The 24397-nt window shown below is 40.0% G+C and overlaps 1 protein-coding gene across 41 annotated transcripts in view; it reads right to left on the bottom strand.

Moving 5' to 3' along the window:
* Positions 1-24397, bottom strand: part of DST (dystonin) — a 404883-nt gene that overhangs the window by 41214 nt on the left and 339272 nt on the right. For all 41 annotated transcript variants that reach the window (XM_077308292.1, XM_077308223.1, XM_077308177.1 and 38 more), the window contains 14 exons: positions 23498-23716; positions 21994-22197; positions 19385-19616; positions 18237-18463; positions 16522-16644; positions 15016-15117; positions 12016-12117; positions 9761-9934; positions 8526-8681; positions 6165-6362; positions 5400-5528; positions 4079-4249; positions 1848-2003; positions 1411-1617 (listed from right to left, as the gene is read on the bottom strand). In XM_077308292.1, coding sequence (XP_077164407.1) covers positions 1411-1617; positions 1848-2003; positions 4079-4249; positions 5400-5528; positions 6165-6362; positions 8526-8681; positions 9761-9934; positions 12016-12117; positions 15016-15117; positions 16522-16644; positions 18237-18463; positions 19385-19616; positions 21994-22197; positions 23498-23716 — 2400 coding nt within the window. The remainder of the gene's footprint in view (positions 1-1410; positions 1618-1847; positions 2004-4078; positions 4250-5399; positions 5529-6164; positions 6363-8525; positions 8682-9760; positions 9935-12015; positions 12118-15015; positions 15118-16521; positions 16645-18236; positions 18464-19384; positions 19617-21993; positions 22198-23497; positions 23717-24397) is intronic.

Raw genomic sequence — 24397 nt, 5'->3', positions numbered from 1 at the left:
GTTAGCGCCCTCATTGGGTGCAAACGCGCATGTGCAGACCTGCTGCGCATGCATGTTTGCACCACCAGCGTGCAAACATGTTTGCATGTTTGCACCACCATGCTTACCTCTCCCCCCCCTCCCGCAGCAAGAAGCTTGCTGAGCCGCAAGCCAATTGGGTGCTTTGGCAGTCGATTTGCTCGCAGCCTGGCGAGCTTCTCGCTGCGGGAGGGGAGAGGGAGCCGCGTGGGTTAGGGACCACTGCAATACTGTCTTTATTTCCATATTGGAAATCTTTTGTCTCCAAATGCCTCCAATCTGAAAAAGCTTACATGCCAGGAAAAAAAGCTACGAAAATGAATTCACTGCCTCCTCCACCTCAGGCCTCTTCTTCCAGCCACTGTCAGTTTCTGCTTCAATGTTCCTACTTCTTAGCAGGCCCTTTTTTCTCATGGAGGCCTTCACCCCAGAAAAGGCCTTTGCTCCATATAGAGCTAATACTGGCTAACCTTTCCCTTCCTCCTGTCTGCTCTTCCATTGCTTTTGCAGACCTGATTGGTTCTTCCCTCAGCTCTGTGACTGGGCTGCCCAGGGCTGTGACCATCAGTCAATCAGTGAGCAGATTACAAGATATGGTAACACTTGAATCCAACAACAAAGATTCCTAGTAAGACAAAATAATGCAGTGGAGTTGGGATCATTGAATGGGGGGGGGGGACAAGACAATTTGGCACAACACATGCAAACATATCTGTTTAAGGCAACAGGACAATCAACATTAGAAGTCACCATTACACAGCAGCTTTTGATCTTCCTACAAGAATGTCCTAATGAACATTCTGTTTTGCACATTTTGCAAAATGACAGAACTGTGGGGGCCTTCATAATAGCCTCAGCTAGCCTGTTCCTCAATGCACATGGACAGGCAATTACCATTTTTATGTTTCTGGTTTAAAGAAATCACTTCCTTCAGTGTTTGCCATCTACATTGAGACTGATTATAAAAACTAACAAGAATAAAAACACCCAGAAGTGAGTTGGACTGGTGATCATCAAATTTCCTAAATTTTAATTTGAAGAGCAGCTCAATGGGGGAGAAATAAATTTTGATTATAACCCCCCCCCCCCAGCATTCGAGATGACAACATCAAGAAAAGAGCCTGAAGCCAATGAGCAAAGAGGAAGTGACTACAGAAAAGGTACTTGTTAAGTAATCATAACAATTAAAAGGCACATAACTTATTTTGCAAGGTGATGATAAGTGATGATTCTACCTTCTCTAAACGAAAGTACCATGTGGCGTGAAGGAACTGTAAAAATAGCTGATCTGGCTATAAGCAGCCAAACTCATTGTATTACAATGACTTGGAAAGTACCACCTACTTCAAGAATGCAGCTTTAGTTACAGGTATGCAACAGTTGCCACATTACCTGCTTGGCTCGTTTCCTTGCATCATCCAAAGCTCTTCCTCTCTCCACTAAGCGCTGGACTACTTTTTCCCATCTACTCTGGACACTGATCAGAAGATTCTTGATGAGGACAACATCCTGTTTCTGGCTGAAGTATTTCAGATGTGTTCCAGTTTTGTCCAGTTCTATAATCTGGTCACGGTGGGCATTCACTTCTGTAGCAAAGACCTGCCAAAAGAAAGTTGACATTTGTAAAGATTCATAGTTACACACATATAAAATAAATGATGTGCTGGCTTATCTACTTTATGAGCTAGAGAAACTATAAAATGCCATTTATAAAGCTGTTAAATGTCATTTGGAAGTTCCTGAGTTGCTTAAAACATTAATATGAGCCATCCCAGGGCCTTGCAAGGAGTGGGAAGGCGTTATACCTCCGCTGTTGATCCTTTACATACCTTGTGCTCATCAACTTGAAACAAGACGGTGTCCAAAATAAGACTTGGCCGAGAAGCTGCTGTCAAGGTTTGCTCAGCTTGAGTAAGCCAGTTGATAAAGTCTTGCAGGGAGTTGTGGAACTCCATTGCCAAACTAAGGGCTTCTTCCAGTTTGATCTGCAACAACATGCCATACTTTAGTCATGGTGGGAAATTTATGGGAATTAAACAGTTTTATAGTTCAGCATACTTGGGAAGAGGACTACTCCCCCCACCAATTGTTTCTAGGATAATACTAACATACTTTGGATTACTAAATAGATAAAAAGGATGGTTTTTTTTTTTTTTGGTGTTTTCAACAGGGAGACACTGAACAAAAACCTACTGGGAGCAAGCAAGAGTATGAAGTCCTGTATACAGATTTCTGTGTATTGAAAAACCAGCCTTACTTAACACGAAATGATTCTGCTTACAAGTGTCTCAAAAGGATTCCAGAAGCACACATGTGCATTTCAGCTTTGATTATGATTGCATGCGTCAGGACCACATGCATCAGTACAGCATGAAAAATAGTCACAATTAATATAAAAAAGGGACGGAGAGCTGTCTGGCCAACTAGATTGAGCATTCTTGTCCTAATTAGCTGAAAGAAGTCTACTTCCTGCTACTAAACAAAGGCCCAGTTGACAAGTTTATGAAGCCAGCAAGAGTCTCTGTATGGTGGGCCCTCTCGTCCAGCATCCAGCTGATGTCTCATGGAAGAAAAGAATATAATGAACTAGGTATTACGACAGCATGAAGTCTGATATTAATTAAAAAAGCAAGTTACTTCAGATTCAGTTAAGAATTGTTCTACTTTTAATTCAGAGATTTTATTCTAATGGTCTTCTGTTGAATTTCGCAGAATATCAGGGAGTAGAACCAAAGAAATAAAGAGAGAACACACCTCAATACTATCTCATTGCCAAAGGATGATGGATAGAGCCCCATGGCTATCCATTGCAAGAATAGTGAGAATCAGGGTGCCAGAAAAAGTGAATCCACTTGTGAATGCATAAAGCAACAACAAAATAACAGAATCCTCTCTGAAAACTAATCCCTGATTTGCTTTAAAAAACTACAACCTTAAAAGGCGTGATTTTTAGCATGACAACTGCTATTTTTAAGGGGGGTCAGAATAATACCTTCTAAGCCAGTCCCTTTAATGCCAAAATAAATACAAACATATTTTAAATATGTGCTTTTTTTGGAATACAAAAGGAGAGTTTTGAAAGGATTTGATCATTTCTTTTTCTTTTGCTTTTACAACTGTAAAGCATTATTTTTCTGAGATCCCTCAATCTCATTGTTGCAGACTGTTTGCAGGACCTGAAGAAATGAATCTCCCCAGTGTCTGAAGTCTACATGAGCACAGGGGGAAAACTGAAACAAAACCACATTTTAAAAAGTATGAGCTGTCTTTGACCGCTTCTTTGATAGCTCCCAGACTGGGTTTGGCATGAAGGACAGTTTGATCAGAAAGTACAAGATAATGTGATAATGAAATCAGCCCTAACTGGATTCTGCAGTTATTGGTAGATAGTCTGCCTGGGGTATAAGAAGGATGTACCTCCTACACACTCACTATTAAAGTATTCTTGTACAGCAAATGCCTGAACCAAGCCTCTCAACTGATTCATTAATTTACCATGAAAAGGAGGGTGCAAATATTGTTTATTTCTAAGAATAGCTTTCTTTATTTATTGAATCATTTCTGTTCTTTACAAACATTTTTTTCCCAGCGGCCACGATGTAATTTAAAGTTTGAACTCAGAATAAACTGTTTAGAAACGTTTGGAACAATTTTTTTAAAGGAATGTATAGTCCCATGGAAACCTATGGCTAAACATGAGTGCAGTGCTTCTGCTGGAGAGGCAGGAGAGGCCTCGTCACTTGAAACTTTAAAGAATTACTACGTTCAAAATGCCAGCAATAAAATTAAACTGTCAGTTTCGTGCTCACAAGATGACAGAGCTTGAAAGGCTTCATTCAGTCCTAAATTGTTGACCTCTGCACTACAATAACCACTGGTCTATCACCATATGTTTTATTGATCTGCTTTCCCATATGAATTTTTGGTGTGTGACATCATTTAGTGCTTAGAAGACAGTGTGGAGCTAAAGGAGGGCAAACCAATTTACACCTAAAGCAATCCAACGAAAACACAGCAACACATATTTCAAAAATTTCCTCATGTGTAAATTGCAACGTACTTTTCTTTCGCTGAGCTTTGTCTCTACTGATTCCCATTTTTCTTTTAGGTTATTTATGTCTTGCTCAGCCTTTGTCTCGACAGATTCTGGGCATCTTGCAAGCATCTGTAGGCCCTTGTGCATCAGGCATTTGTATGTTTCTTCTTTGGCTTCAAAGGCAGAACAGAGTTCCTAAAACAAGGGCAGAAAACACCTCAAATTATGAATACATAATTATATTTTACGATTAGCCTCACACTTTACTATACAGCGCACCAGGAATATGCAATTAGCTACATCTTTCTAACTAACTGTTAATGCAATTGGATACAAACTGTGCACAAACACCACCCATTGTGTAGGTATGGCAGGTGTCATGGAGCACACCATGCAGGTACCATGGAATTGTGAACATTCTCTGATTTTGAAAAATCAGCATAGAAAAACGAATGAAGTACATGAAGATGTCTATACGCAATTTATTTTATTTATAGTGCACTACTGGAATTTACCAACCTCTAAGGTTGTACAATCCTAATGATCCACATCTCAGACCAGGGGTAGTCAAACTGCAGCTCTTCAGATGTCCATGGACTACAATTCCCATGAGCCCCTGCCATGGACATCTGGAGGGACGTAGTTTGACTACCTCTGTCTCAGACCATGTGACCTTCCATCAAGCAAGCCCTATTCTGAAATTATAGATGCCGAGACAGCAGTCTACAACCAAGAGGTATGTAAGTTCCCTTTTCCATGAACCGGTTATTATTCATTGTCTCAACTGCCTTTCAGAAGTTCTTCCTTCCCTCACCATGTTTAAGAAAAGGTTTATGGTTTAGCAGGGGATCCTCTGAATGGTGAGGTGGCTCGGTATGCCCAAGCATTAGTCATACAGTAGTGGCTATTGGCTGGAACATTCAGGACTGTGGCTGATACAATGAGGCATGAAAAAATAAAATGAGGACAACTGGGACAGTTATTTGATTTGGGGCAATCTTTTCCTTTTAAAACAAAACAGTTTTGTTGATATAGAAGGAAAATCGCACAAAACAACCTTTCTGTTTTGAAGCCCTGTGTAAAATAAAAGATTTGTATGCTAGAGGGACAAAAAGAATGCGGATTACACAGCAGATTTCCCCATAAGCAATACAATGCTGAGGACTGCTCAGCAGTTCTTATGTACTACTCAATCGGCCTTGTAGCCTGGCAATTTACAAAGGAGTTTGTTCATTTAACAATGTTACAGACATTTGACTCTGTAAAGCTTGCCAGCATTTTACAACGAATGGCCACAAAGGTTAGCTTCCAAATTGGGACCATCTGCAAATAGTAAGACCCTTACCAGATGGGTATTAAGCTGCTCTCTTGCAGTTTCTGGTAAACCACCAACAGGTTTCGATGCCAAAAGTTGACGCTCAGTTTCAGTCAGCCATTGCTGTAGATCTTCAACTTCACCATGGTAACCTTGTGCCTAAAGTGATACATCATAGCATTTGGGAACATGTCTCAGTACTCAGAATTGACTCATCAGCTATGAGGCAACTGAACGTGGGCACATTAAGTCAGACTTTAATAATAAAAAAGCTACAATGAAAATGCTATAAGCCAAAATTAACCCCTGGGGTTCTACTGAAAATTATTGGACACACAATGGAACATTGTTGAAGACAGACAGACAGAACTCTCACAGGTATTATCACTGCCAGAACATGAAGTGGAAAAAGAGGCTTATACATTTTAAATCTCAGTTTGCAGCTACAAATGGATCAAGTCCCAATTAAACTCTTGGAAATACCAAAACCCCACAAAAAAAAGTAACTCAACCCATTAAAAACTGCTTACAGTATAATTCAGCACAAATCACCTAGTTGCTATATAAGCAGGAAACATGATGTTTAAGATTCAAGTGTGGTACTTCACATTGTAATACACAAAGAACACAATCTTCCCTAGGATAACCATTTAGGAATCCAAAAGAGGCACATAAGCTCAGCAGTCCCTCACTGGAATCAATCAGGCTTTGAAACACTGAAGGCTGGCTAGGTCATGTACAAATGTATTTAATCAATACAAAGGTCTCTATTACGTCCATTTCCCCCCTACATACCTGGATCAAAGCACTGTCCAGCTGTTGTTTCCTTTTTTCTGTTTTCTCCCAGACATTCTGCCAACGTTGATTGAGAAGTTCCAACTTGCTCTGTAAACTGCTTGCTTCTTCAACAGCGCTTGACTGAATAAGATCATTTCCTGCTTTCTTAACTGTTTCTACAGTGGACTGATGAGCTAGAACATCATTTTGCAGCACCTGCAATTAAAGAAAACATGTTATGCCTTGTCTCTATATATCACCAATTTCATTTGGTCTTCATTTTCATACAGCTTTACTGACAGTATTCAGACCTAGTACAGTTTGAGAGCCAGTTTGGTGTAGTGGTTAGGAGTGCGGACTTCTAATCTGGCATGCCGGATTTGATTCTGCACTCCCCCACATGCCACCAGCTTGGTGACCTTGGGCTCTCCATGGCACTGAGAAAACTGCTCTGAGCGAGCAGTGATAATCAGGGCTCTCTCAGCCTCACCCACCCCACAGGGTGTCTGTTGTGGGGAGAGGAAAGGGAAGGCGACTGTAAGCCACTTTGAGCCTCCTTCGGGTAGAGAAAAGCAGCATATAAGAACCAACTCTCTTCCTCTTCCTCTTCCTCTTCTTCTTCTTCTACATGCATGCATGCATGCATGCATGCATAAGGAATATAACTTCAAACTATCAGGACTATAAAATCAAGTTATTGCCATAAACTCATGATATATTTTTGATATGTTCTATCTGTAAAATACTCACTGTGGTCTAATTAGGTCAAACGTTTGCTAAAGATTTATGAAAATGTATTGTTAGCTAATTTTAATCTTCAAACATGTTCAAGAAGGCCATTTTTGTCCTGCCTATTGGGGAGAGTCCCAGTAGCCTTTTAACAGCACTGGTAAGTTATATGCTATTGTTACATTGTTTTATATGCAATCAACACAAAACAAATGACTATTTTGTCAATATTTTTATCCAACTACTGTTTTGTTCCATGCATTAAAAAATTAAATTTTCAAACTGAATCAGAGTTACCATGGTATTTGATAACACTTCTACTATTTACTGTCCTAATTTTTCACATCCATCAAAATACATTCCATTATTAGAACTTTACTGCAGTGGTTGATATAGGGCTGAGATTGCCTCACAGAGTGATCATGAAAATCATTTGACTAGGAGATCTCAAGGGGATGGACAATCAAAGGCTGGAAGTGAATCATCCCTTAAGGCTCAGGGGATTTAAGAAAAAACATGTCATTAATGGGTTAGGATAATGTAATCTAGACAAGACACTTGAATTCTCCCCCATTTTTCATATTTATTTTTTTTAATTTGTTTGCATTATATCCACTACTACCCATGTTTATTTTGATTATTAAATTTGCTTGTGTTCCCACTGGTATCTATGGGAAGACTTGCGCTACCTTCTCACCCTCTCCTTATGCCCACTGTGCTATAGAAAATGGGAGCTCCTGCCCTTTACCAGAACAGTTTGAAGTGATGGTTAGGATCTTCACTGACAACTTGGCTCCAAAGAACAAACGAGACAAGATGTGCATCCCTGAGTTATTACCACCATTTAAAAAAATTCTTATCCAGGAACTCCTTTGACCTGAATCACAGGGGCTCAGTTCTTGTTGGCACTGTAGTGGCACATGGGAAGGAAGGGATCCTGCATTGATTATTTTATACTGAATTATTTTAAAATACGTTGAAAGCCACCTAAAAACTCCCTTAGTAAGTAGGTGTCCCTGTGTTTGCATACACTTGCACACACATGCGTGATCTCTGAAAACTATTTCCACCATGGCACACTCCTGGGCTTCTGCTACTATTCACGCACGGGAGAAAGCTTTATTATTTTGCATTGTTTTAATTTCTATCAATTTAAAACAGTGAAAGTTTTTTTAGAGAAACAGATGTGACATTCCCTTCCCTTTCCAAAAGTAATTTTTAATGTCAATGACTTGTGTTCGCCAACTTAGTTGATATTTGGGATGATCAAAACAGAAGTTCTGCTCTGATCTCTCTCTCTCTCTTGCCTCTTTCTCATGCATGGAAGACTGAATGAGCAGGAAGTACATAATAGCATGTGTTTGCCAAACCCTTCCTGTACCTGCAGTTCATTTATTATGATGGGATCTTAGAGCTCTGCTTTGCCAACAAAACTTTTAAAAAATCAATGAGGGTGCCTGAGCCATTTATGATCGAGGAATTTAAAGGGAGGAAGGAAATAATAGTATCTTGGCAATGGCTATCTTATATCTGAAATATACACTGCTTCCAGTCTGTGTCCTAAGTTTTTCAGGATGTTACATAGTGAATATCAAGGTAATAAGAGATCAAAGTCCCAACAGGTAAACCCCAGACCACTCAGTTACATACGTGATGTTTGGCCAGTTCAATTTCAATAGCTTTGGGGTCACCACCCACAGGTTTCTGTTCATTCAGCAGGTCTTCAGTATGGGTCAGCCACGTCAATAACTCATCCAGGGCATGCTGGAACTGTCCCAGAGCTAACAAAGCACCCTCGAGCTTATGCTGCAAAAGAGATTTCAAAATGACATTGTGACATGATCTGAAAGTATCAAGTGGCTTCAAAATTTGTTTCACCCAATGAAATCTAAAATCAATGACTGGAATTAGGCAAAATCATCTGCATATAATGGTTGTGCACCTAAAAGCAACATTAGCCAGACAACCATAGCTAGTTTAGAGTTTGCACTGTAATATGTTTTTAGCACTCTTCCCTGGAATGGTTTATAACTTCTCAGCTTCATTCTATCCACATAACAAACCTTCGTTTTGCAACAACCTGGCTTACAACTTGGCTTAGCCCAAATCCACCCAATAAGTTTTATAGGTTGAGCTCTGATTTGAAATTACGTCTCTAACAGCAAAACCCAGTCACCATTCCTTGATGCTGGGCATCATCACTGACTTCCACGGGCAGCACAGGCTCACCAGACATAATGGAACTTAATTAGAATCAAAGAAGTCCATAGAGACTTCATCAGAAACACAGTTCCCTTCATCTGCCTGCTTTTATTCCTTGGGGCAGTTCTACCAGGCTTGCCCAGTTCTAGCATCCTTATCTTGACCCAGGTGTCAGGTCCTCATTTAGATACCCATTCCTCCCTTCTTTGTATCCTCTCTGAATTTCCCAGTCAATCTGCCTTCTTCACCTCCACCCCTGGTCTCTTCTGACATCTCCCATCTTACCCATACTGCCTAAGCCCTGCACTGCCCCTTCCATCTTTGACCCATGTTCCTCTCATACACAAGGCTAGGTTTGCACAGGGCTAGCGAGAGGCTCTTGCCGTCTTCCTTGCCCTCAGCTAACACCCTTGGCTCGCAAACCTTTTACCCCTGCTACTAAGCTCAGTTGCTGCCTGGTGGAAAGGATTGACTCATATTACATTGAAACCAATGACTCCCATCTGCCAAGTCTTTCTTCGAGGAAAAAAAGAGTTCCTCCAATGAAGAATAACTTTTTCTGATAAGAGCGTTTATGGAAGGAAGTCTTTCTCTGCTGAAAGATGACCAAGCCAGAAACTATGCACTGTTGTTATTAATTATTTGTATAGCTCGTGGAATGGTTTACTGAAGTTTTCACTTACCTGGCGGCTAACAATTTTGTTCTCCAAAGTTTCCCATAACAACTTGAGTTCAGATAAGGGCTCTTGTACAGTGTGCTTGTCGCTGGCTTCGGTCACCTTTTTCAACAACAGCTCCGCTTGATGGTTCAGACGTTCCATTTCTATCTGTTGCTGATAAGCCTCTATCTTAAATTGCTGTCAAAACAGAGGATCACAGAGGTCAAAAGTGAATATTTCATAGGCTGTCCTCCTCTAATTTCTGCATAGTCAAATAGGTCACATTAACAGGGTAATGTTTTTTTCTGAATTGAAATTACAGGTATAAATCATTCTTGCATCCAAATTGGCTTACTTTTTGAATGCAGAAAAATAAGAACCATCTGGTGTCAGGAGAGTTCAATCTCCATAAAAGTCATGTGTGTGTATCTGTGCTTTTTCTAAGTGCTTTTTATTTACATTGTTGCTATCCCACCCTTCTACATACAAACTAAAGGCACGTTACAAAATGAAAATCAATGAAAGCAGACAAAATAATGGAAATCAGCATAAAAGATGAACTAAATGGTTAGCTTAAAAACTAATCACATATGTTTAAAAAATCCTCTTGAAAAGTTCATCCTTGTGGAACCTCTGAAACTGAAACCAAGTATAAGTCTTCACCATATGTTTTGGAATGCTACTCCACAGCAAAGGGGCCCCTACAGAAAAGGACCATGGAACAGCATAGATTGATTTTACCTGCCCACCATGAGATTATCTGGGGACTGAGATAATACTGATACACACAACCAATGCCCACCATATAGACATGCTTAAAGGTTCAGTTCATACTGGGTCATGTGTTACCTGTATGACCAACATACTGGTGCAGGGTGTTCCACAGGAACAGGCACCTACATTTCTCAGGAGCACTCATGTATTCTAACACAAAACCCATCTTAGTGTGTTCCTTACCTAGAATATCTCATAACTAATTCTGAACCAGGTTCTCAGTGTTTGCATCATTACATCTGCACACAGGCATCAAGAACAGAGTGGGGATGGTGCTTGTTCAATCCTGGATCAGTCCACAAATTTGCATAAAATCCAAATTAAAATATTAATTATGGGTAGAAAAACTGAGATGTGTAAGGCCAAGATCTCAGCTGCCATTTTGAGGGGACAAAATGGAATGGAAGCTGCTGTTGCATAAGCCAAGCAGGCAGAACTGGGGAGCACTGCAGGTAAGTGTACTGCAGGTGAGTGTTCTGACCGGCAAGCAGGTTCCCTGGAGTGTGTGTGGGGTTGGGATTCCACCCTTAAACCTTGTAGATCCCTCATTTGTCCTTTCATATTTTGGCAAATTAGCCAAAAGATACTAGGAATTGAACTTGAAACCTTCAGCATGCAAAGCAGAGGCTCTTCCACTAAGCAACAGCCCCTCCGCAAACATTTCTTCAGAAGCCCATTGAATTTGCTGGCAGGTGGATCCAGACAAATAACAGACATGGAATCCAGAAATGGTACATGACTAAAAACCCTGCAGGTTTGGAAGCTTGCTGAAGACCAAAGGGAGAGGGACAAACAGTTTTGTTTACCCTCAAGAGATCCTGGGAATGACAGATAAATATGAACCTAACCACCATTATGCTACACTGTGCCCAAATTCATTACATCTCCTCCAGCATAACCAATAAGTATATCCATTTATATTTCAGTTCAGAACCTCTGCTGAGACACAGGCTTCCTACTCATTTTATATTTTATCTTCCTCTGCTCTTTGTTTATGAGAACAGTGTTAGAGTGAGTTATCTAGTCTAATTCTGTGCCCTAAACCAGGATATCCTATATCATCTCTGCTTCCTGTCTAAAACACACAGCCACATCCAGGTATTATGAACGGAATGAGTCATACTTCCATTCCAAATTTGCTTTTCAAGTTGGCTGGGGATTCTTGCTGCATAGTCTCGCAGACTCTAGTGGAAATGAAGCAATAGCTGAATGCTTAGGAATAATCCATGGCAGCAAGAATGATGGACTTGGCAGGACCTTGCACACATTCTGAAAGGGAAGTCAAGTGTCATAAAAGAAACTGATGCTGTGGGGAAAATGAAGGTTGCTTTATGTATATTTTTGAAGGGGAAACATCATTGTTTTCAGACTTTAAAAAGCTGCTTTAAAAGGAGATGCTCATCTGAAAATGACTTGCTTTTTGTTGCAGAGTGAGTGCAAAGTGATTCTAGGTGCCAACCCTCACAGAAAAATGCCAAAACCCCGAAAAGATTCATGTTTTATACCTTCAGCTCTTCTGTTTGCTGTTTCACTGTTTCTAGGTCAGTTCCAACTGGTGACATTGAAGATAATTTACTGCCAGCAATATCTACCCAGTCAAATAAAGCCTGTAAAATAAGATGGTTAATTAAAATAACATGTTTTGGTTTAATAGTAGGGAAAAGAACACTTCAGCAATGTACCGGTATGATGCTTGATACAATACAATTTTAATAAAACTAGGAGTGTGTTAAACTGACTTCAATGGACTTAAGGCAGATATAAGTCTGCTTAGCTTTGCAGGAATATGTAATTAGATTACAAAGAATCGAGACATTTACATTGCAATTGTCCCCTACATTTACTTATTCTGATGGTGTGTGGGCAATGGCTTGTTATTCTGAAAACATCAACGCCATATGAGTCAGCAAAACAAAGAGTTGTGGCACCTTTAAAAGCCTAAAAGGGTTTGTGGAAGAGAGCCTATGTTATCATCTGTAGGAACTGTTCCATTAGCTGGCAGATACATACAGAAGAATAGAACAATCCTTCATTATAAGGTGTCGATAGATGCGGACATTTCCCCCACTGTACCACAACTACAGAAGTCTTTTCCAACGATGGGAAAGCTGATTCCCAACAAGGTCATAGAAATAATGAAGCAGGCCTGGGGGTGCTGAAGTGTGGAGGGAAACAGGACGCACTGGTCCTTCCAGTCTCTTCTCTCTGTAGAGCTATCCTGACAGAAGACAGAAGAGAGGGCATTATTCCCTCCTTCCCCCTCCTTAGCAGTCTTAGCAACCCCAACCCATGCGGCTATAAATCCACACAGGATTCACAGGAGGAGGAGAAAACCGACTCTGAGGACATTTAAGAAAGCAGAAAGCAAAGGCCACTTCACTTACTAATGATGTGTGAACTATCACAGATTATGCATCGGTAGGCCTGAACAGCTGACTCACACGTCAGCTCCAACTCAGTGGCAGGTATTCTATTTAAGAGAAACCTCACTAGCGCATAGCCATAGCCAAGAGCACCTTTTTCTACCCTAAATGAAGAGCTTTCATAATTAGTCTTGGGAGGGGGGGGGAGCCTTGAGCTCACAGTCTGAGGCCTTGAGCGGACCAGTACAATGGATTCAGGACTACCCCAGGATGTGCTTTAGTGCATCGTCTGAAACAGGTGACACAGAAAAAGGGAGGAATCAAGTGGTACAACCTCTTCCCTCTCTGATTTGGGACTCTGTGGACCCTTCTGCAAAGACCATATATATGGTGCAAGGTAGAAAGTACAGGTTGTGAAAGGAAGAACTCACACATTTTTCCTGAGAAAAATGATTGAAAGGGCTGTTGTGGACCAAATATCAGCATTCCTGGAAGAAGCTTGAGTCCTAGATCCATCCCAGTAATGTTTCTAGCCTGGCCATGGGGGAGAAACCAGACTAGGGTTGGGCACTTCAGTGTCCAAAGCAACCATTCATGCCTGAAGCAGCCAGCACGTGTGGGGGGGGGAGGCGCCAGTGGTGACGTGCAACCTGGCGCCTGAACGCAGGCGCAGAGCTCTGCACCTGCATATGTGCACCCTTTTATAATGGAGAAGAGCATTATACTAGGTTTGGACATTTAGATAAATGAACTTTAACATTTTGGGTTTTTTGCTTCATTTAATGACTTATCCTTTCAAAAACCTAGCTTGAGAAATGTACTACTAAATATAGTGACTCCATTACTCACCCAGTGTACCTGAACAATAATTTTAACATACAAATGAATAGATGGTAAAGAAACAGCTATAAAATATTTCTACTGGAGACTAAGTTTATATCAACTAACATGACAAAATTAAAACACACCAGAGCACAACACATAGGGCATCACTATGAATGCATCAGTTCGTCCATTCATCCCTCATCAGCATCTAATGTTTTGTCAAGAAATAACAATTTAGCTCCTCATCTATCACTATTGATAGATGACATTACTCATGGTCATAAGTCAAAACAGCTCTTTCATTTTAACAAAAATGCAGTATTTAACTGATGGCAACACTATGTAAAGAACTTTGTCAAAAATTCCTTTTCTGTGGAAATCAATGGGACTTAAAAGTTTTTAACTTTAACTTTAAATTTTGGTTTAGCTTTAAAGTGTTTAGCTTTGTACATAATAGATCAGCTACTCTGTCCTTCTGTTACAGTAAGAACAGTAATAAGAACAATTTCAGTCGCAATCTAGCCAAAGTATTAATATTTGGTTTAATCATGCCTTCATCTATTTATTAACTTGCATTTAAATTTGCAACACAAAACAGCAACACAATAAAATACATGCTAGATCAGGCTTTCTCAACCAGGGCTTCCTGAAACCCTGGGGTTTCTTGATGGCCCTAGAAACATTTCCCAAATGGGTGGGAAATGATTTTTTGTATATTTTTATTGGGTGATATGATCATATATGGTCATTTCCCACACACACCCCAATGGCCAATGATGGGCCTGAAGGGAATGAGAAAGGGAGGGTCCCTGGGTGGGCATGTACATGACTACGTTTCTGCATACACTGTGCCACTTCTGAGATTTCTCGAAACCTGAAGAATGTTTCAGGGGTTTCTTCAATGGTAAAAAACTTGAGAAAGGCAGTGCAGGATATAATATCAGATTAAAGTGCCCAATTCCATCAAAAATCCACACAAAAGAGTAGTCCTATTATGCGTTGAGACAAATGTTTGAATTCTGCCTATACCTGCTGTACCTAACACACAAATGTCACCAATTAAGGTATTTCAGGAATTAGGGTGTGGCAGAAATCAGCTGTCTCAGAAATTGCAAAAGGAAATAAGTTGAGGAGGCAGCCTCTACAATATCTAGACATTGGCAGACATTGGCTGAAATCAAGATTTTGCTTGCAAGGAAATGGAGAGCTGCGATGGCTATTGGCAACACAGCCAATCCTGATCAATGAAAAATCTTAGGGTTAAAAAAAAAAATTCAACATACCTGGATATGATTTTTCCTATTAAAATAGTCTTACCTGTAATCCATCTTGATACTGAACAGCAGCCTGCATGGCTTCCTCAAGTTTGTCAACACGCTCCTTCCATGCCTTATTCAAAGTATCCCAAGCAGAATTTAACTGTATTTTAAATGGAGATCCAATTGAACAAAAAAAGAGAAAGAAAACAAATGCCAAGAAACATTACTTAATCTATAATGGAAATCAGACATTTCTGTAACTATTGGCTATAGAAAATGCTGCAAGAGTTTTGCTAAGACCATCACTGATAAAAAAGTACTAGGTACTTACTAAATATCACGGGAGATAAATTTAACAAGGTAGGTAGATGATTTTCAGCTAGGACTGGCATTCCCTCACCTCCTAGTTTGGGTGCTCTACTTGCCTCACTCAACCTTAGGGCCATAGCTCCATGGTAGAGACTTTCTTGCAGAAGACGTCAGGTGAAATCTCTTCTACCTTCAGCCAGATTCATTCCCTACTGACCCCAGATAACAGGAGATGGCAAAGCTACCTCTAGTGAGGGTGATCAGTTCTTTGATTTTCTTTTGCAACTTTATGCTGATCGATGGCCTACCCTGCTTAACTTCCATGTTCTGATGAGATTGGGCTATCCAGTTATCCAGATTTGGTAGCCAAATCTGTTCCATGGGGCACTGAATTCTGTCAAAATTAGAGAGGAAAGGCTGATAGGTTGGACATTTTTCTGTTCACAATGTCTTCATAAGCAGTTATATTCTTCTAAGTCCATTGAAGTTGATGAACATAGAAAGGCATTAATGCTGCTTAGGATAGCATGTCCGTGCCTCACCTTCAGCACATGTATGAACAGTAAAATGAGGAACAGATCTTGGGCTTCTACAGCTTCTTTCCCTCACTGCATGTCTAAAGCTGAACCATAATGCTGAATCATAAGGTACTACATTTAGACAAATTTCCAGACTTTTTGTCTATTTTTCCATATTACAGGATCCAGAAAGATGGGTGAATATGCACTCTTTTTTATCTCACTGCATGTACTGGTTCCAAGGAATAAACATTGTCAGAATATTGTCCTTCACAGCTATGCTTTGCTTAGTTTTCAGAATCTAGATAATAGTATATTCAGATCAAGTAGAGTCCAAGGATCTTGTTTTATTTTGTTGAAGCTATTTAAGCACTCGAGCTTAGTTCACTTAAGACTTGTGGTCTGGCTTCCTAAATTATTCCTTATCAGTTTACTATAAGAATCCTTCCCCATACACATACTGTCTGGGTTAAGCTATAAGGAAGGTAAATTCATGGACTAGCATTGAATATTGGATAATTCCACATATCAGGGCAAGGGGTTGATGTGCATGCTTGATAGTTTTCTTTCAAATCTGAAAATTATATGAGAAATTACAGAATCAAATCTGTGTGACCTTTGCGCTTGACTCCAAAGAGAGTCTTGTTTTCATGCCAAATCTTGGTCTTATGCATCATATACCACATTTGTTTGTCTGAACTACTTCAAATAACACCAAATATTTATATGACACTTACCTCATCCATGCTCTTGTTGACTAAAGGTTTGTCAGGTTCTCCACATGCAGCTATGAGTTCAGAGCCAAGACTGACAACTGCATCTAGTTCTTCTTGTAACCCATCTATTTCTTCTTTGATACTCTAAAAGAAAAAAGACAAAAAGTTAAGCTTCCAGTGTTGCTAAATTGAAGAAACAGACTAAGTTACGATGAAAAAGATTCAGTATTTTCTAGGATTAATTAACAGAGTCAGAGTATGTAGCTCTGACCACATGACACCTAGTCCTATAGAAGGAGGAAGAGGCAAAAAGTTTCTTCTGGCCTGTACCTAAACAATAGCAGAGCAGACGTTATTCACCATACTGGGCAGGAGGCACCTATGGCAGTAGTATGAAAATTCCTCTGTCTCAAAGAGTATTGGGAAGCCCTATGGAACCACTTATTAACAGGAATATTCCAATGTCACAGAAAACAGAGCTTAGTTATGAATACAACTTGTTGCCATGCTAACGCTTACTCCTCTCCCCTTGTCCACAAATCAGGATTCAATCATGCTTTGTGCAAAAACGGCGAGGGATAAAGGAAGGGTGGAGAAAAAGGGAAGCAAAAGCTTGAGAACAACAGTCTACGTAGAATAAATGCTATTAACAGAAATGAACCATCTACCTATCCACCTTATCTCTAAGAAGTGCAAGATGGGATACATGGTTCTCCCTTCCCCATATCACCCTCCCAATAGTGCCATGAGGTGGGGTAGGCTAACATAATGACTAACCCAAGATCCTCCGTTACGGCTGAGTGGGGATTTGAACCCAAGTCTCCTGGATCATAGTTTGATACTCTATACTGGATCTTCTTCTTTTTCTTCTTCTTCTATTATTATTATATTATTAAAATTTCTATATCACCCTCCCAGTATGGCTCAGGGCAGTATACATGATAGGTTAAAATTAACAGTAAATTAAAAACCAACAAAATAATTTCAACATTAACAATATAAGTTTTAAAAAAACATAAGCAGCTAATTAGCAGCATTAAACAATAGCGGCCTCCATATATTCACTGCCCATAAGTGTCCAGACTAGGAGTCTCTCAGTGGGGATGAGATTACTTTAAAATAAAGATCTAGTTACTTATGTCTCTAAGGCTTACCAGTTTAAAGTAGTGCACTCTAGAGATAACCAATTTTAAAAAGTGGCATGAAGAGACAATGGGTATTTTAGAAATACAAGCCCAAAGACACACATACAAATGCAGTTGTGCAATTATTTGAGCATCATACATACGATAAAATGGACAAGGGCTAATTATGGGCAACAGATGAACTTTCATTCTTCAATATTTCTTGCATTAAATTATGTCTTGCATGTGCACAGCAACAGAGAGAAGACAAATGCCCAAGCAGAACCTTCACATAACTTTAACATGCATTTTTTTCAGTTGAGCTGAGACTCAGCATGATAACAGATTGAGGAGTGAATATACATGCATGACAAGGCATGATAACAGTTCTTCACGTACTATCAACATATCTTCAACATCGCTAAATCTGTGGATAGTTAAATATGGAGACTAGAGCCATCAAATATGGAGACTAGAGCCTTCAACAGGCAAGCGAGATCTTTCTACAAACCTGGGAGGGGGGGGGACAGTATCATTGATTTAAAAGGAGTTAATTCCTACGTACAAGTGTGAAGAACTGTAGAGTTACACTTACAATTACTTTTAACATACCTCTGCTGATTCTTGTTGCTGTTTTACCACAGAAGGGTCAATCCCGGGACCTTCTAGTTCCCTGATAAAATCCTGAGTATCTTTAATAGTGACTATAAGAGCCATGTGATCACACCAGAACTTTTCTGCTAGTTCCATAACATCAAGCAGTTTGGCCTCCCTTTCCTCAGCCAGGGCATGGATGTCTTCCCAGATGAAGACCATTTGGTCCAGCTTATCTTGAACCACTAAGGATGACAATACAATCAGCAGTCACATCACCAGGGAAATTAAGATCTTCTATGAAACTGTTAATGAAAACTTCCACATGTGTTCATTTTGCAATCATTTTAAGGAACTCCAAAGGCCAAGTGACATTTAACGTAACTATGATCAGGATCCTCTTAGGTATGTTTAAATCGCAAAAGTGTCAGTGTGTGTAGGGGGGACATGTAATCTAAATCAGGAGTGGAGCAATGTTACTCTGATTCTTCTGTCTCTGCAATTTTAACACGCAGAGCAATAATACTTGTATGGTATACTTGTATGGTAATGCTATGATTCCCCTAAAATAGCGATCCCCAACCTGTGGGCTGTGGATACCTTCCCCCCCCCCCCCCCCCGGCCCTTTACTTCATCCACGATCCGGCAGGTGCACATGGGACTATCTCATTGCAGAGAAACAAGCTCAGGGTTCCCATTGATTTGTCATTGTCATGAGTTAAATTTTCCATGAAAATAAAATGTTCCTTATGTTCATTGTTGTGGCGTCTCTGTATCTTATTTTGAAGTGATGTTTAAACATTACCATAGCAACCAGAGTCAGAGAGCATTAGGGCAGTGGGCCTCAGCAAAATTGTCAAGCGTTGAGTGGTCCCCGGTGATAAAAAGGTTGGAGACCACTGCCCTAAAAGACAAGTAGAAGTAACTTGCCAGTTTAGTGTGTTTTTTTAAAAACCAGGAAATCCATAAATAGATCTCCCATAATTATGTTTTATCCTGGAAGCTGCCCTTTACCAACCTCAGGTAAACAACCTTCAGATCATTTTTATGCAATATTTATCTGTTTGTTCAGAAGAACAATAACATAATGACTGGCTTGCAGGTGATTTCTTTCTTTCCATATTCTACTGCAATGTATATAAAGGGGCATTCTAAATTTGACATACCTTTAGCAGATATATCCTTATCCGCACCTTCTGAACGTGCAATCATTTCCTCCCCTCTCTGTTTCAGTGTTTCATACACCGGTTGAAGCTTTTCTAGATCCACGGACACATTCTTATTTTCACTGATCTGTTCTTTAATCTTCTCAACCTCTGCTGAGATTGAAGGTGGCTGCCTCAAGCGCTCAACGATGCGTTCCAGGCTCTCAATGGTTGAGTCAATTTTGTCATGGAACTGGGCAGATAAATGGAAGTGGGGGGAAGCTGGATGACTCATATTAGACCAGCCGTGACAAAGGTTATTGCTGAATTAACGGGTTTGAAACATTCTCAATCTGATAGGCATATGAACATAAGAGGGTTCTTCATTTGCAACCAGCTACCAAACATTGAGAGATCTATGCTGAAAAAGAGCTGCCTGTTAGTTCAAGCAGCAGAAGCTTAATGCATCTTGGTCCATGTGTCTGGATAAGATCCTTCTGTAACAAAGCTAATGCAATTCTATGCAGAAGTATGCCGTTCTAAGTCCACTGACTTGAATGGACTTCTAAGGATCTGACTCTGCTGAAGATTGCACTGTAAGAAAACTTGTAACGCTGACCAACTGCATTTTATTTCTGCATCATGCATTAAAAGTCCCTGGATGTGACTTTTCTAAGTGGGAAAGCACAATGCATTTTTACTTTCACTTAAATTCAGTGATAATTTCCGAAGATCCATATACAGTAAAAGTGTTATTATTGTGACACTCATGAGGAAAGAGGGTTGCCCAGGAATCAAATGTGTGGGATACTCAAGATTGCTCTGTACCAGTCTGTATCCTGAGAAATCTGAAGCAGCCAAACCATGTCCCACTGGAAATGCCATAGCAACAGCTCCAAGTCTGGCAGGACCTTCAGCCCCAAGCCACGGAACTACTATATGCAGCCAGAAGTGAAGCAGGCTGGATGCCTTGGAATCCTCCTGGCTCCTGAAAACTTGAGGCAGGCTCAGGGAGAAGGAGGCAATTTAAACTGAGTACATTTTCCCACTTTCAGCAGGATGATAAAGAACTGTCTTTCAGTATAAAGAAGGAGAATGCACTGCAGCTACACAACATGTGCCATTTGACAATGCATTTCTTTAGATGTTTAAATATAAGACATTAACATCTAGCAAGCACTAGTCAGTGGCAAAGTCTACTGACTTTGTGGCTGTATTCAGATGTCATGAATAAAAGTCCTGAAGCTTAGAAGACCCTGACTCTGTCTAGGATCACCCTGCTTCCTGTCTTCTCTCAAATATGCTTGGACAAACAAACATCATGGTTTCAACTATCAAAGGGTTTCTGGAAATGTAAACCTAGTGTAGGGTAAAAATGTAGGTAGGGTGAAAGTGGCAGTGATAATTTATTGGGACCAGTAATCAGCGCTCATGACTACAATTTGATGGACAAATATGAACAAAATGGAGAAGCTTGTTAACACCTTCAGTTATGACCTCTGTATGAGGAAGGTAATCAACTCTTTGGATGCCTAATTCCCCAATAATACCAATTAATAAATCAAGTTGGAAAGATTTCATAATCTGTTAATTATCTATTTTGAGAGGTTCCAGCTACAATGCCAAGGAATATTGTTGGCATAAATCCTGACACCCACTCTACCTGTTATTTGGCTACAATTCTTCATTTTCTTAGGAGTAAGTGCTATGGAATAAAACGGACCTTACTTCAGAGTACACCTGTATAGGCTTTGCTCTCATAATTTTCCTATTGAAAACCTTTCTATTCTGCATGACTTTGTTATCTTTTGTTTTGTTTGGCATTCTCTCAGTAACCCTAATCAATTTTTTTTCTTGCTTTCTATGTATTTTTAACTCTGCTTTGTATATATTTTAACAAAACCTCTAAATAAATAAATGTCTCACTGATCTTCAGTGGCTTGGAAGGAGTGGGTGAGTCAAAAGGAGTGGATGAGTCAGTAACCAGCCCTCTCCTCTTTGGCAGGAACAACACCACTACCCCTTGGCTGTTCATATGCTTTAGTTGTCTTCTCAATTTATTATCCAGAATATAAAGTTTTGCAACTCTTATTTAACATAAGATTTCATGCTATTTATGGTTATCCTGTCCTTCTTCCAAGGACTTTAGAGTAGCCTAAAAGGTTCACATACCTCCCCCCACCCTGAGATGCAGCAATTGGATCAAAGTCATGAAAGTGAGCTTCATGCAGAGTGAACTGAAGTTCCCTCAGGACACTACTCTATGTACTGTTTATGAAGATGTTTTCATAAAACTTTCATATTAAAAATATGATAAATAAATAAATAAATAAATAAATAAATCATTGGGTAAAATTCACATATTTACCATACATATTTCCAAAATAATTACTTTGAGCTAATTTGTTTCTGATTTTATTTTAAAAGGCCAGATTTTTCAATACAAAATGTCCTAGGCCACTAACCAATAGGAAAATCAAAATCACAAACAATAGCCTAAGCATCCATTCGCATGTCATTTGGTAGGGTACATTCCTAATAAGCGTCCTAAAATATACCTTGAGGATATTGACATACGGAAACATCCTCAGGTGGGGAAATCAAATTGCTTGCCTGATAGAGAGTGTTACCTGGGTAGACTGAGAAATGGCTTCATCCAGGGTCTGAGCTCGCTTTTTGACATCTTCCTTAATTTGACTATAGAGGGCATCAGCTGCTACATATTTCTCTTGGATTGAAAATCCTTCTTGTGGGCTCAGCTCCAGAAGCTGAGGTCCAGTTTTGTTCATCTTATCTATATGAGGTTTGTGTTCAGCAATCAACTCTCGTAGTTGCTATAGCAAAGGAAAACACTTATCAGTATCCTAGCTTTACACTGCCACATTACAGCTGTCTGCAGGCCAACTCCATCCAGCTGGCAAAGAAGTCTAAACAAATGCCCTGCATACTAAAGCAAAACATAACTCATGTTGAATACAGCCCAAGGCCTCTTTGTGAGTTCTGGGTTTCCCACTAGGAGCAAAGCTAATTCAGACATCATTATAGAGTGCACAGGTGGGATCTACAGGTCTCTACTCTGTGTAACAACCAGAACAAAGCTGCAGATCCTCTTCAACTGCTGGATACTGGGTGTCTGACCTAGATCAGGATCACAAGTGAAAAAAGACTTAAGCCTTCCTGCTGTACCACTAGGTTTCCCATTAATCCACACTGCACCCCATACCCCCAGACTACTACAGGGTATGAAAATGTCATAGGGGAGGAAAGGCTGAAGCCTCTTTTCCATATGCATCACGGAACTGCCTCATCTGGCAGTGAAGAGGAGTTGGTTTTTATACTCCACTTTTTACTAAGTCTCAGAGCGGCTTACAATCGCCTTCCCTTCCTCTCCCCACAACAGACACCCTGTGAGGTAGGTGGGGCTGAGAGAGCACTGACAGAATTGCTCTGTAAGAACAGCTCTAACATGCAGCTCTAACAGCTGCATGTGAAGTAGTGGGGAATCAAAGCTGGCTCGCCAGATTAGAGGCTGCTGCTCTTAACCACTACACCAAGCTGCGTACATAGGTAGTGAGGAGAACCCACAACTCATGTCTGGCCGTGTACTTTGCAATGTGTGTATTGGGAAATCCTGTTCACTAGAAAATCATTGAAGTTATATCTTGTACTAATGTTTTAAAAGTGACTACACAACAGCATCCATTTTTGAGCCATTGTATTTTATGTCATGTTGACAGATATGATATGACCCCACATCTGTCTGTTCCATTATATATTTCTGGTAAGGGCTTGGAGGAGGACCGTTTCTCATGGCTTAGTGCCACTCAGCGCTCACCCACTCAGGGTGGCTGGTGGGAGGGGGAGGCCGTCTACAGAGTTCTTCCACCCCACCCCCCTAATCTGGCACCCGTTGTATTCCTAAATGCAACGGGCTTGGCTCCTAGTGTTTTATATAATTACTGATAGAGCCTCCATTTGATTGCTTATTACTACAGCTAAGGAGATATCTGTATTCATATTTAAACAATCTGACAACTTCTGTAGTTGTTTAATAACAAATGCTTGTTTTTGCAAGACAGTAAACAGAATTTTTTAAATAATGTGTTTACTCTTATTTCACTGGCTGTAACTTACCCTATGCTCTTCTTGCTGCTGCTTTAGAATCTCATATTCAAGACCTGGGGCTGGAAGCTGTGAGATAATCAGCGTTGTTTCCGTCAACCATGGCCATATCTCTTCATATGTCTCCCAGAACTGGCTAACCAGAGACTGTGCCCGTTCTAGCTGGAGGTTTCTTCTAGAGTTCATTTGACAAAGAATATCGTATTTCTTTAAAAGGCTATCCAGTTTCTTCTGTTAAAGAAATGATCAACAGAAAAGAGCACAAGCTTTAGAAGAAAGCATTTAGAAGGAAATAAGGGTTCCAGAATTACATACTATCCTCTGAAAGGTCCAAACTGTGGACCTAAGAACATGGAGATTTAGGTTAACTATTATTACTATTGGCTTGTTGATGCATATATCTTCCATTCATTTGTCTAGCCATTCCTCCTTTAAATCCATGTCTTCTGACAGGAAACTGTGTACATTAACTTTGTGCTACATGAAGATGTACTCTCGTTTGCATCTCTTGGAAAAATTTGTCTAGTCTTTTGCTTTGTCTGTCCTGGCAACATTTAAGTTGATTTATTTTGCCTGGTGTGACTAGAATTCAAAGCCATCTAAGCTAGAAACTATCGCCAGATCTTAATTCAGTGGGTTTCACATATTAATTAAGTTGTGTGTGAAGAAGTCTTCCTTAATCATTCTGGTTGGTTTCTATATTCCACTCTGAAATCATACAGGTCTAAATTTTTCCCCATGAAGATAATGGTGTGATGATTTTTTTTTGCTAATAACAGAATAACAATCTGGCATGTATTTTTCCAAGCCATAATCAGATACTTCTGCATATAATGTCCCATACCTACAGAAGCCGCACTGAGCATGCCCATCATGGTAGAGATACTTGTAAATCAGCTATTGTTTCTTTAT

This window comes from Paroedura picta, chromosome 1 (assembly GCF_049243985.1).
Source record: "Paroedura picta isolate Pp20150507F chromosome 1, Ppicta_v3.0, whole genome shotgun sequence".
Taxonomy (NCBI): domain Eukaryota; kingdom Metazoa; phylum Chordata; class Lepidosauria; order Squamata; family Gekkonidae; genus Paroedura; species Paroedura picta.
Note: the sequence above shows the minus strand (reverse complement) of the source record. Positions and strands in the feature narration are given on the sequence as shown.